This window comes from Colobus angolensis, unplaced genomic scaffold, assembly GCF_000951035.1.
Source record: "Colobus angolensis palliatus isolate OR3802 unplaced genomic scaffold, Cang.pa_1.0 Scaffold136, whole genome shotgun sequence".
In the NCBI taxonomy this organism is placed as follows: Eukaryota; Metazoa; Chordata; class Mammalia; order Primates; family Cercopithecidae; genus Colobus; species Colobus angolensis.
Genome location: NW_012114444.1, coordinates 2349019 through 2362751, shown reverse-complemented (window position 1 = coordinate 2362751; position 13733 = coordinate 2349019). Strand labels below are relative to the sequence as shown.

General features: G+C 51.3%; 1 protein-coding gene across 2 annotated transcripts in view; it reads left to right on the top strand.

Annotated features, from left to right (window-relative positions):
• OSBPL2 (oxysterol binding protein-like 2) overlaps positions 1-13733 on the top strand; it is a 52647-nt gene that overhangs the window by 20753 nt on the left and 18161 nt on the right. The window contains exons 2-5 of one of the 2 annotated variants that reach the window (XM_011934489.1): positions 1656-1731; positions 2636-2725; positions 9105-9239; positions 10292-10389. In XM_011934489.1, coding sequence (XP_011789879.1) covers positions 9123-9239; positions 10292-10389 — 215 coding nt within the window. In that variant the 5' untranslated portion in view covers positions 1656-1731; positions 2636-2725; positions 9105-9122. The remainder of the gene's footprint in view (positions 1-1655; positions 1732-2635; positions 2726-9104; positions 9240-10291; positions 10390-13733) is intronic. The other variant, XM_011934488.1, reaches the window with a different exon arrangement.

Sequence of the window (13733 nt, the reverse complement as noted above, 5' to 3'; positions counted from 1 at the left end):
TGACCTCGTGATCCGCCCGTCTCGGCCTCCCAAAGTGCTGGGATTACAGGCTTGAGCCACCGCGCCCGGCCGGCATTTTTCAAAAGACAGATCTGAACCCCCCACTCCATCACCCTCTGCCTAAAACTCAGGCAGGATGGCCACATGGCCGGCCTCACACTCCTGGTCCTGCAGAGCTGTGAATGGTGCCCTGTTCTACTGGAAGAAATGACCCAGCTTGGACAGTGCACTGTGTGGTCACTCACCTCTTAGGATGACGGCCAGCACCCTCACCTGGGCCCTCGGCCTGAGCCCTGTTGCCTGAGCTGCAGACCTGAGCCCTGTTGCCTCCCGCCCGAGCTGCAGGGGCCTCTTTCAGGTCCTCTGGTGCATCAGCGCCCTCTGCTCCCTTGGCCTGGGGCCTCTCTTCTCCTCCTTCATGTCTGTAGTTCCTATGCATCCCATCTCCATGCAGGGTTATATCCTTGGGGGATGTGACCTGACCCTCTGCAGAGCCACATTCCCCTCCTGGTGGCACCCCCGGATCACAGAGTATTCCCTGAATGAGTGCACGGACGATGGCAGAGCAGAGCTGGGTGCTGGCTTCCGGCAGCCTGGGCCTGGCACTCAGCAGATGTTCATTTTATTTTTCACCCCGCCTCACAGCTGCTGTGTCCTCTCCCTCCTGCCCCCTGATACCAGCAGTGTGCCCTGACCCAGCTGCCCTGATGTGGCATTCTCAGGGCATAGCTCAGGAGCAGAGCAGGCAAGAGCATGTGCTTTCATCACTCCAGAGGTCAGAGTGTTGGTGTCAAGGTTCTGCTGGGTACGAGGCAAAACACCCCTCAAAGCAGCTTCCATGAAATGGGAGTTCAACAGGAGAGCCCTGGGGTGTCCCTGGAGGGCTGTGAGCAGCAGGGAGCCCTGGGCCCCCACTCTGCAGCACCTTCTTTGCACCCTGCTCAATGGTGTCCTGTGTGGGTTTGGCATGCCTCTCCCCAAATCGAAGTTTCTGTCTCCACTCAGGCCCTCCCCTCCTAGATGGAGACCGTGTCTCATTCCAGCTCCACGTTCCTGGCGGGGAGTCCAGGGCCCCGGGTCAGTGGTCCCCAGGTCGATCAGCGGTGAGCAGTGGTGGGGGTGAGGGTCTCCTGGTGCAAGCGTGATGGCGTGGGCTCCCCCTTGCAGCCGACTGGAAGATTACCTAGAAAGAAATGCTCCTCAGGAAGGCAAACACGTATCTAAAGGGCTGAAAAGCTTTTAGTTCGGGTCACTCTTGGTGCCCTCGTGGCCTGACCTCTGCCTATGGTCTGGCTGCTGCCCCAAGGACCCACCAGGAGCCCCCAGAAGGCTGTGAACTGTGCAGGCAGAGGGACTCCCTGCGGCTGCCCCGTCCCCCAGCTCTGGGAGGAAGCAACAGCGCGGCCACTGCGGGGCCAGGACTGCAGAGCCGGCCGTCTTTGTTGTCATGGCCGTTCCTGGGAGGCCCTGGGAACATGGCTGTGGAAGGCTTCTCGCAGCAGCTGTGTCCGTGTGTCCCTAGGCATGACAGAATGCAGAAATGCCAACATTTTAAGTGTCAGAATTAAAGAGAAATGGTCGTTGAGTGCAGCCACCTTGAGTGGTCGGAGTCCTGTGTTGAATTCACCCACACGCGCCCCTTTCGTGCCCCGCAGGACGTCGCTGCCGGCTCCCATGTTCAGCAGAAGCGACTTCAGTGTGTGGACCATTCTAAAGAAGTGTGTCGGCCTGGTGAGTCCGGGGGCCCATGCTCACGCGTGGGGCTGCACCACTGACTCCTGGGAAGGTATTGCGGTGCTAGTGATTTAAGAAAATGCGCTCTTGCCAGGCACATGCCTGTAATCCCAGCACTTTGGGAAGCTGAGGTCGGGAGTTTAAGACCAGCCTGGCCAACATGGAGAACCCCGTCTCTACCAAAAATACAAAATTAGCCGGGCATGGTGGCGCATGCTTGTAATCCCATTTACTCGGGGGGCTGAGGCAGGAAAATTGCTTGAACCTGAGAGGCGGAGGTTACAGCGAGCCAAGATTGCGCCATTGCACTCCAGGCTGGGTGACAAGAGTGAGATTCCGTCTCAAAAAAAAAAGAAAGAAAAAATGCACTCTCATGTTCATAAACAGCATGAGATGAAGGCAGTAAAACAGGCAAAGAGCAAGCATGTCAGGGGAAGAGGTGTTCTGTAGGTGAAACGGGACATAAGAACCATCCTGCAGGTACCCGTCCAGCCTTGTGTCCTGCGTGAGGTGGGTGGGGCTTCCGCGGCACCCTCCCCGGCCCCATGCTGAGCTGCAGGAGGGGCGTCAGCCTTTGTCAGGGGCTCAGGGTTTGGGACAGAAAAACTAGCTGGGTAATGAGGGCCCAGAAGTTACAGACTTTCCCTTTCGTGATCTTTCCTGACTGTGAGAACAAGCTGTGCCTCACCGGGCCGGGGAGTGTCCTGCGCCTTCTGTACCATACTGGTTCCTGGGCCAGCACTCAGTGACTGAAAACTCAAATGGCCTGGGGACACACGACGTCACTGTTGCTGAGACCATGTCTTCTAGTGCCGGTGATTTTTTGCCCTTATGTTTTAGTCCTTTTTTTTCCAGAGGGAACTTCATTTTTTCTCAACTTTTTATTTTGAAATAATTTTAGACTTACGGAAAATCACAAAATAGCACAGAGCATTCCTGTAAACCCACCACCCAGCTCCCCTGATGCTGGCATCTCTCGGAGTAACCATAGGTCAGTGACTGAAGCAAGAAATGCATCTTAGCTCCACATGTCACTTGTATTTCCTCAGTGTCCCCGACGTCCTTTCCTGTCCCAGTACCCTCATGGCATTTGGGCTCCTCCACTTGGTGACAGCTGCTCTGGTCTGTTACTTAGTGGACTTTTCCTTAATTTGAGTTTGTCTGATGTTTTCTTCTTAGAATGAGGTTCTGTGTTTTTGGCACACACAGAAGTGAGGTACCCTTGCCAGGGCCTGGTCTGAGGGGCTCTGTGATATCCATGTGTCTTGTTAGGGGGACTGTTAACCTGATCACTTAGTTAACCTGATCAGGTGTCTCCACTGCAGAGTTGCTGCGTTTCACTTTGTAATCAATGTTTTGGGGGAGACACTTGGATTCCGCTTGCTAATTATAGCATCCATTGGTGGGTTTTATTGAAATCATTCTAATGGGGATTTTCTATTCTCGTTCTGTCTTCTACCTTTATTAATTGGAATTGTTCTGTAAAGGAGAGCTGTCCCTTCTCCCCTAATTATATATTTATTCAGTTATTTATTTGTATTAGTATGGACTCATGAGCATGTATTTTCTGTGCGTTGAATTCCAATATAGTCCTTATTTACGTAATTGCTCAAATTGTTCTACCTTTGGCATTGAGAGTTCTTCCAGGTTGGTTTTCCCCCTTCTGCTGAACCCCTATCCTTTTCTGAACACTTATTTCAGGCACTAAAGGATACTCTAGTTCAGCTTATATTTTCCCTGCCTTAACCCTGGAATCAACCACTTCCCCAGGGAGCGCATTCACTGGGTAATAGTGTTTAGAAATCACGACCTGGTGCTGGGTGAGCTCATTGCTGCTGAGGTATCATTGCCTGCAGGCCCTCTCAGCAGATGGCGCTGGAAAATACGAGTGTGCTAATGCTCATGCATACACATCTCTATTTCTGTATATATCTGTATGTTTCTTTTAAAATAAACCATTTGAGATTTTTTTTCTCTTTCAGCAGTGTTTTTTGTACATTTTTGACTATGTGGCTAATTCAGGTCTTGACAAAAATATCTGTCTTGGTATAGATGATGAAAGTCTTTTTGTGAACTTGACAAACCACCTAATTTTGACTCTTTTAAATTCTAAGACAGGCTGGGTGTGGTAGTAGCTCATGCCTGTAATCCTAGTGCTTTGGAAAGCTGAGGGAAGAGAATCGCTTGAGGCCAGAAGTTTGAGACCAGAGCCTGGGCAACACAGTGAGACCCCATCTCTACAAAAAAATTTTTTAAATTATCCAGGTGTGTTGGCACATGTCTGTAGTCCCAGTTACTCGGGAAGCTGAGACAGGAGGATGGCTTGAGTCTGGGAGTTTGAGGCTGCAGTGAACTGTGATTTCACCACTGTACTCCAGCCTGCATGACAGAGGGAAACCTTATCTCTTAAAAAAAAATAAAGATTCTAGGACCAAAAGCATCTTTTCAACAACATGAAATGATGTAAATTGCATTCCCTAGGTGAGGGTTGTGGAGGGATTGAGGTGAAAGTTGCATGTGAGCATGTAGGACTGGCAGGAGTAGTGGAAAGGTGCTGGTAGGGGCCTTGTAGGGCGGCTCCACCCCTCACACTTCACTTCGAAACACTCCCCTCTGGAGGTTTTGGTGGCACTCCTCTCTTTTTACTACTACTCAGCTTGTATTGAAAAAACACAAGCACACTTGGCAACATGGATAGTCCCAACACAGACAGAGGTGGACAGACAGTGGCGAGCCCATGTCCCCATAGCTGGATCCGCAGTGATTGGCTGTGGCTCTTTCTGGAGCTGTACTGATTGGCTGTGGCTCATGCTGTTTGGTCCACACCCGTCCCTGCTTCTCTCCTCCCTCATATTTTGAAGCAAATTCCAGACATCTTTTTGTTTGTAAATATTTCTTACATATATTTAAAGGATAACGATTCTTTTTAATGTGACTATGATATTATTATACTTTAGAAAATAACTTTAGAAAGTTTTTTAATATCATCGGATACTCGTTCTGTGTTCAAATGTCCAGTGGTCTCACGTGTTGCTGTCTAGTGTTTGCAGTCCTGTGTGGACCTTGCTTGTGTCCCTCTGTCAGGAAGCCGTTTTGTTGCTCTTTCTCTGAATTTAAAAGCTGTGGGCAGGTCAGGCGTGCGGCGGCGCATGCCTGTAATCCCTGTCAGAGGCTGAGGCAAGAGGATCGCTCCAGGCCAGGGGTTCAGAACCAGCCCGGGCGACAAAGTGAGCTCCCATCTCTACAAAAAATAATTAGCCGGGCGTGGTGGTGCATGCCCAGGCTCCCAGCTACTCGGGTGGCTGATACAGGAGGATCGCTTGAGCCTGAGAGGTTGAGGCTGCAGTGACCAGTGATCACATTGCTGCGCCCCAGCCTGGGTGACAGAGCGAGACCCTGCCTCTAACAAACAAAGCAAGCTGTGGGCACTCAGAGCCTGGGTCCATTAACTCAGGAGGAGATGCTAGTTGGAGCTGTGCCAATATGATCACCCTTTATTGACTACCAGGGATATTTCTGTGGTGAGAGGTTCCCCTTCCTTTGCTGTAAATGCAGTTTAGGAAAGTCAGGACCAGTGAGCAATTCTTCCTCTTTATTGAAGTTTTCACCTAATGTGTTCTTTCACTGGCATCATCCAGTGTGACTCATGTAACCAGCTAGTTTGTCTTTTGTTTACCTCCTAGCATTTAACTTATTGATGTCTTCCAGTCCACAAATTGTTCCATCTTTGGTCAGTGAGAGTCTATTCATGGTGGCCTGGAATCCTTTACAAAAGGAGCTTTAGGCCTCTCCTGTGCATTTACTGTCTGGGGTGTGGAATCAGCTACTTGTCCAGGGAGAGAAGGAGAATTCAGGACCACAGCCAGGCTCTGAGGAGGCCACTGGGGTGGTCTTATTTCGAGGGCTGTTCCTACAGCTAGGAACTGTGTTTTTGTTTGTTTCAGTGATGCTTCCAATTTGGGCCAGCAGGCTCCACCTAACCTCTGCGGCCTCATGTCTGCATCTCTTTTCTCCCTCACTGACAGTCCCAGTTTTCGGCAGCCCTGGCGAGGATAGATTTAGACCGGCACATAGTTGTGACTCACTCACTTTGCCCCACATACCTGCAGGACCAGCTCTGCTGCTGACAGTGTCTTTGCTGAGATAGCTCATGTCTGTGGCTCCTGCAGTTGCCAGTTGTCTTTGTCCTCAGGGCATATCTCAAATGCCTGCTTTTTTTTTGAGAAGGAGTCTCGCTTTGTCGCCCAGGCTGGAGTGCAGTGGTGCGATCTCAGCTCACTGCAACCTCTGCCTCCTGGGTTCAAGCCATTCTCCTGCCTCAGCCTCCCAAGTAGCTGGGACTACAGGTGCCTGCCACCACGCCCGGCTAATTTTTATATTTTTGGTAGAGTCGGGGTTTCACCGTGTTAGCCAGGATGGTCTCAAACTTCTGACCTGGTGATCCACCCGCCTCGGCCTCCCAAAGTGCTGGGATTACAGGCATGAGCCACCACACCAGCCTGAGAGATGACTTTTTAAAATTTTATTTTATTTTTAAATTATGGGTCCTGCGTCAAATTTATCACGTAAGGTGTATTCCAGGAGGGTCAGGTTCCTGTCCCTGTACCCTCCTGGTGCTCTCTGCTTTCCCCACAGGGGACCAGGAGCCAAGTTTAGGGCACATCTTTCACGCATCACACAGCTGATTCTGTATGTATCTTCTCCCCACTTCTTTATATACATGAGAGACTTTCTCCGCCTTTTAAAATTCGGTAGTATATCTATAGCAATATGCAGTGACTTCTTAATTAATTAATTAATTAATTTATTATTTCTTTTTAGAGACTGAGTCTTGCTTTGTCACCCAGGCTGGAGTGCAGTGGGAGGATCATGGCTCACTGTAACTTCAATCTCCTGGGCTTAAGTGAACCTCCTACATGAGCCTCTGGAGTAGCTGGGACTACAGGCACCCAACACTATGCCCAGCTACTTTTAAAAAAATTTTTGGCAGTGGCTCACACCTGTAATCCCAGCACTTTGGGAGGCCGAGGCAGGCGAATCATGAAGTCAGGAGTTCGAGACCAGCCTGGCCAACATAGTAAAACCCCGTCTCTACTAAAAATGCAAAAAATTAGCTGGGTGTATGTAGCACTGCATGCCTGTAATCCCAGCTACTCAGGAGGCTGAGGCAGGAGAATCTCTTGAACCCAGGAGGCAGAGAGGTTGCAGTGAACTGAGATGGCGCCATTGCACTGCTGCCCAGGTGACAGTGCGAGACTCCAACTCAAAAAAAATTTTTTTCTTTTTTGTAGAGACAGGGTCTCACTTTGTTGCCCAGGCTGGTCTTAAACTCCTGGCCTCAAGTGGTCCTCCCTGCCTTGGCCTCCAAAAGTGTTGGGATTACAGGCATGAGCCATCTCGCCTAGCTGACTTCTTAATCTTTTAATGGCGTGGCGCTCCCTCACATGGCTGCCCTCTAGCTCATTGGACTGGTGCCCTGTTGTTGGACATATGAGTCATTTTTGGTCTTTCACGGATCCAGTCATGCTGCAGCAGAGAGCCCTGCGTGTGTGTTTGGCCGAGGCTCTAGGGGGTAAAGAGCCGTGCGTGTAAGTTCCTAGAAGTGGGGCTGCTCGGTCAGAGGCAGATACCCGTAGAGTTTGCTGGAAGTGGCCCAGTCCTCTCTGCATCACTGTGCATTTCCACAGCAGCCGGGGGGCTTTCTCCAGGTGGGAGCTGCACGCAGTTGCGATACCATCTCTCCTGACCTGAGCAAGGCAGTGTCTCCCCAGTGCTCAGGGCCGCTGGCCGCACTTCCTTCCTGGCCTCCCTGGCTCCATCTCTGGCCACTGTGGGCTGTGGCTTCTTCTAGTTTACCAGGTGTTTAGAGCATGGGAGGGCTGTTGACCCTGGTCTGGAATGTAAATTGCAAATGCTCCTCCATCTGCTTTTCTGCTCATTCTTTCGGGGCTTCTTTCTTTCTCTCCCACATGCTCCTGCAGTGCTGAGCTCTGATCATGAGGGTCACATCTCTTCCTGCTTTTCTCAGCAGCCACATTCCCTTGTGCAGTCTTGGCCACACCCACGTGCTGGGGCTGCCTCAGTTGGAATCCAGTTCTAGCCCCTCCTAAGCCCACAGTCCCTGTGTGTCCGGTGCCATCTGGGGCCTGCTCGCCCCTGCAGCAGCCTGAGCCGCAGGCTCTGTGCGTCTGCCCTGTACTCTCAGCCTCGGTCCCTGCACTCATCTTTGACCCAGTGTCTGAGCAGAGCCCCCCTCCCAGCACGGACGCTGAGTTTTGGGAACCTGGGTCCTCTCCTTATCCCTCTCCCTCTGCCTCTGCTTTGGCCACCCCAGACCCTGCTCCTTCCTGAAGAGCCTGCCCTGAGGTACACAGCTATGCTTTCCTGGAATGCCCAGCTGTTGGGATCCCTTTCCTAGAAGTCCAGCAGGAAGAGTGGCCCCTGTGGGCACTTGTCCCCTTGGCACCTTCCCAGCTTCCACCACTAAGCTATGCACCTGCTCTGTGCTGCCCAGGGCCTGGGAGCAGACACCTGAGGCGCCTTTGCCAACTTGGAAGGCCTTAGGGGAAAGCCACATGGAGCCATGTTATGAGAGACCTCATTTGCCAGGTTCAGGCATGTCTGTGGCATCCTGGAGGGATGGGAAGCCAGGGACTGTTTTTAATGACGCGGGCTCTACTTTGGGACCACTGCTTTGTTTTTTGTCTGTTTGTTTTTGAGACACAGTCTGGCTCTGTCTCCCAGGCTGGAGTGCAATAGCACAATCTCGGCTCACTGCAACCTTCACCTCCTGGGTTCAAGCGATTTTCCTGCCTCAGCCTCCCGAGTAGCTGGGATTACAGGTGTATGCCATCATGCATGGCTAATTTTTGTAATTTTAGTATAGACGGGGCTTCACCACGTTGGCCAGGCTGGTGTTGAACTCCTGACCTCAAGGGATCTGCCCGCCCCGGCCTCCCAGGGTGTTCATGTTATAGGCCTGAGCCACCGTACCCAGCCTGGGCCATTACTCTGGAAGTGGGGTGGAGAAGATGTGGAGTCGGGGAGGGGGCGTGGGTGGGCCCAGGAGCCCCTGTGACAGTCTGTGTGTCTGGAATGGGGCAGTGGGCTGGGGAAGCAGGGAGGATTCAGGGGCGTCACGCCAGAGACCTCTGCAGGCTCAGCACAGATTGCGAGTTAGGTCTGATGGCAGTGCGGCTCACAGGGCGGGGCTGATGAGGCAGGGAGTGGCTCACCCATGGGGGGTTTGAAGATCTGGTTCAAGCCCAGAGTCTGCGGCTCCATAAAGGGATGCTCAGAGCAGGGGCATGGAGCAGCCCCACGGCATCAGGAAGGCAGCAGTAACCGGCGGGTCTTCGCCGTCTTTTCAGGAGCTGTCCAAGATCACGATGCCAATCGCCTTCAACGAGCCTCTGAGCTTCCTGCAGCGGATCACAGAGTACATGGAGCATGTGTACCTCATCCACAGGGCCTCCTGCCAGCCCCAGCCCCTGGAGAGGATGCAGGTGGGCCTTAGGAGGGCCAGGCGGGAGCTTGTCACGAAAGTGACACCCCTTGCATGGCTGGCCACACAGTCTTGGGGCCCCGGGCATCTGTGAGAAGGGCTCACACAGCTCCCCCCAGTGTTCAGTGCCATCCTGCCTGGCAGCCGTGGCATTTGTCCAGGTATGTGATGACAGAACTTGCAGGAAAAGCCATTGAGCTCTCAGTGGCCCCGAGAGCTCCCTGCTGTCGCCTCCTGCCGGGAGTCTCCGCCTCTTGGAACTGAAGGTGGTGGCGGGCTCTGCCCTCAGGCTCCTCTGGGGCCCTGTTGTACCACCGCGCCCCCTGTGTGTGTATGTGTGTGACTGTGGGCTGGGCACGCACGGTGGCTCACGCCTGTGATCCCAACACTTTGGGAGGCTGAGCGGATGAATCGCTCCCGGAGGTTGAGACCAGCCCAGGCAACACAGTGAGACCACATCTCTACAAAATATTTTTTAAACTTAAGGCAGGTGCACTGGTGCATGCCTGCAATGCCAGCTACTTGGGAGGCTGGTGAGAGAGGATCACTTGTGCCCAGGAGCTAGAGGCTACAGTGAGCTACGATGACGCCACTGCACTCCAGCCTGGGTGATGGAGTGAGACCTTGTGTCTAAAAAATAACAAAATACAAGTGTGTGACTGTGGGCACACACAGTGTGTGTCCCTGTGCGTGTGTGTGTGCATGCCTCTGTGAATGCGTGCTTGGGGTGTGCGTGTTGAGTGTGTGGCCTTGTGTGTGCATGTGAGACAGAGTGACTGACATTGCTGCAGCGTCTGCCAGGAAGGGCCCGGCCCCGGGGGTGGAAGGCAGCACCCAGTTCCTTCTTTCTGTGCTGTCGAGGGAGTGGCGGGTGATGAAGGGCGTTCCCTGCAAGTCCTATAATCTCAGACACACTGCTCGGAGAAAACTGAAAAATCACACGGAACAAATAGTGACAGAAACCAGGTGCCCACTGCCCTCCACGAGAGGCCGTCTGCTCCGGCGCGTTTCCTAACTGAAGCTGTTCCTGCCCGTCCTGTGGATTATTTACAGTCTGTGGCTGCTTTTGCTGTTTCGGCCGTGGCTTCCCAGTGGGAGAGGACCGGCAAACCATTTAATCCACTCTTGGGAGAAACGTATGAATTAATCAGGTAAGGGAAAAAGGCCCATCATAAATATCTTGTACATGGAATTCCTTGGATGACAGATGAGTTTGATTCTTTCACTAGCATTGATTCCTCTGCTCTGAGAACAAACTGTTTGAATTAAGAGCTCACTAAAGCGTTTAGATGCTGTAGGCGAGATGTTTCACACACATGGGGTGTTGTGTTAACAGTGCCACCGTGTCTGAGTGAGTGTAAAGCATTGGCAATGAGATATTTTAGTGTGTTCGACTCAAGCGTGGAGACAGCGTGTGCCGTAGACGCTTCCGTGTGTGTGCAACGTCTGAAATGTGTAGGATTGTTGTGAGCTTCACCGGAAATGGAAATAGGTACTAATGAGCAAAACTAGGCTGTTTTACCAAAGTATTCAGTGAATGCTATTGAAAAAGCAGGTAAATCCAGAGACAGGAATGATTGCAAAGAGGAGTTTCACTCGCAAGGCCACATTTGCCAGCACACAGCCTCCCCAGAGTTTTAGCAAGGGGCAGACGGCCCTGGCCAGGGGAGAGTTAACTAGACCACGCCTCAGCTCCAGACATCCTTGAAACTTCTTCCTATGGAACTTTCTTCTAGGCAGTGTTGCTGTCCCTTCCTAGAGTCCCCCCAGCTTCCCTCCTGTCTCTGGTGGCCCTCAGCTTACAGACCTGAGACTGACTCCAAGTCCCAGAACTCTGACCCCAGAGATCCAGCCAGGCCCCATATCACGTTGTCTGTGGCGGGGCCTCTGGAAGGACTGGTTGGGGTTCTCTTCACCCACCTGGTTGCCCCGGGGACCGCTGTGGTTATTCACAGAATCATCCTGGGATTCTGCCCCGATGACAGTGCCCACCCAAACCAACAAAGGAAGTCAGAAGCAGGCCAGACCACAGCGTGAGTGTGGCCGTGTGGTAATTCCTCAGCCATCAAGCAGCCTGGCTGGGGCTCCGGGTGGCTGTGGATGAGAGAGTAGATGTGTGTGGCTTCCTTCGGGGCCGTTTGGTGATGTCTGAAATGATTTTTATTCCACTGCCCGTGGACCCCCTCATTCTCTTGTAGATGCATGCCGGTGCCCACGGGCAGATGTGTAGGGAGAGTCAGCGGAGCACAGTTGAGCCCCTGTCTCTGTGACAGGGCTAAGCTATGGTACTGAAGGAGGGAGGGGCAGGGCACTCTCAACTGCACCCTTCACTCCTGCGACTGTCGAGGTAGCCCAGCACACAGAGCTCGCCCCGCCTGCCTGGGGAGAAGGAGCTTGCTGGAGGGGCGTGGGTGGTTATCTGGACAAGCCTGCTCTGCAGAATGCAAGCTGTTTGCTACAGGCTGCTGGGCTGCACGCCTCCCTGCCCAGGAACAGAGTGCAGATGGGAGGGAAGGCAGCCTCCTTTATCATCTTGTTTTATTATTTTTCTATGAAAAAGGGAGTTGAGCCAAAACAATTAGCCTCTTATTTGGATTCTGGGTTAGTTGATATTCTGTTGGGTTGTTTTATTATGAAGTCTGTTTGTTTTTTTAATTATAAGAATGTGCTCTTTATAGAAAATGTGTAACATTGAGAAAGGTAGAAAAGATAAATCAGGCATAATCCCATAAAAGACAATAACTGACTAGGCTCATGCCTATAATCCCAGCAACCTGGGAGGCCGAGGCAGGAGCATCACTCGAGCCCAGTAGTTCAGAGTTACAGTGATTGTGCCATGGCACTCTAAGCTGGACTACAGAGCCAGACCCTGTCTCTTTAAAAAAATAAAGATGGGCCGGGCGCGGTGGCTCAAGCCTGTAATCCCAGCACTTTGGGAGGCCGAGACGGGCGGATCACGAGGTCAGGAGATCGAGACTATCCTGGCTAACACAGTGAAACCCCGTCTCTACTAAAAAATACAAAAAACTAGCCGGGCGAATTGGCGGGCGCCTGTAGTCCCAGCTACTCGGGAGGCTGAGGCAGGAGAACGGCCTAAACCCGGGAGGCGGAGCTTGCAGTGAGCTGAGATCCGGCCACTGCACTCCAGCCTGGGCGACAGAGCGAGACTCCGTCTCAAAAAAAAAAAAAAAAAATAGAAAAATAAAGATAGCTGTCAGCATTTTGTTAGACTTTCTTTTGTGTGTGTTTCAAAATATGATGTTAATTTGTATCCCTTTTTATTTAACAGTATATCATAATTTTCCTGTGATATTAAAAACTTTTTCTAAATTACAGAGTTTCATGGATTCTAAAAAAAAAAAAAAAAAAAAAATAGAAAAATAAAGATAGCTGTCAGCATTTTGTTAGACTTTCTTTTGTGTGTGTTTCAAAATATGATGTTAATTTGTATCCCTTTTTATTTAACAGTATATCATAATTTTCCTGTGATATTAAAAACTTTTTCTAAATTACAGAGTTTCATGGATTCTAAGACACATTTTTCATGTTGCAGCACTTCAACATGTCAGTTTTGTACTCCTTTTTTTTTTTGAGATGGGGTCTTGCTCTGTCCCCCAGGCTGAATCATGATCACGGCTCACTGTAGCCTCAACCTCCTGGGCTAAAGTTATCTGCCCACCTCAGCCTCCCAAGTAGCTGGAACTACAGGCATGCGCCACCATGCCCAGCTAATTTTGGTATTTTCAATAGAGACAGTGTTTTGCTGTGTTGCCCAGGCTGGTCTTGAACTCCTGAGCTCAAGTGATCTACCTACCTCCACCTCCCAAAGTGCTAGGATTACAGGTGTGAGCCTCTGCACCCAGCCCAGGTCATAGTTTCATTTGCAGCATTTTTTTCTTTCTTTCATAAAATAATGGGGTGCAGTGCAATTAATGGCATCTTTGGTTCAAAGAAGTGCAGTTCCTTTCAAACTTCAGGTCACTGTTTTGGGGCCCTTTATTGTATTTTATGTGTTATTAATGATTGAGAATTTTTTTTTTTTTTTTGAGACGGAGTCTCCATCGGTTGCCCAGGCTGGAAGGCAGTGGCATGATCTCGGCTCGCTGCAGCCTCCGCCTCCGGGTTCAAGCAACTCTCCCTGTTCTCCGCCTCAGCTTCCCGAGTATTTGGGATTTACAGGCGCATGCCACCATGCCCAGCTAATTTTCGTGTTTTCAATAGAGACAGGATTTCACCTTGTTGGCCAGCCTGGTGTTGAACTCCCAACCTCGGGTGATTTGCCCACCTTGGCCTCCGGAAGTGCTGGGATTACAGGCGTGAGCCACCACGCGCAGCCATGGTTGAGATTTTTATCAATAGTGAGTAAGTGGTTGTGGGATTTGGTTTGCTTCAAATGGGCTTTCTTCCAGTGTGTAAAGAGTTTAAAAGTGTGGCCAGGCGCGGTGGCTCAAGCCTGTAATCCCAGCACTTTGGGAGGCCGAGACGGGCGGATCAC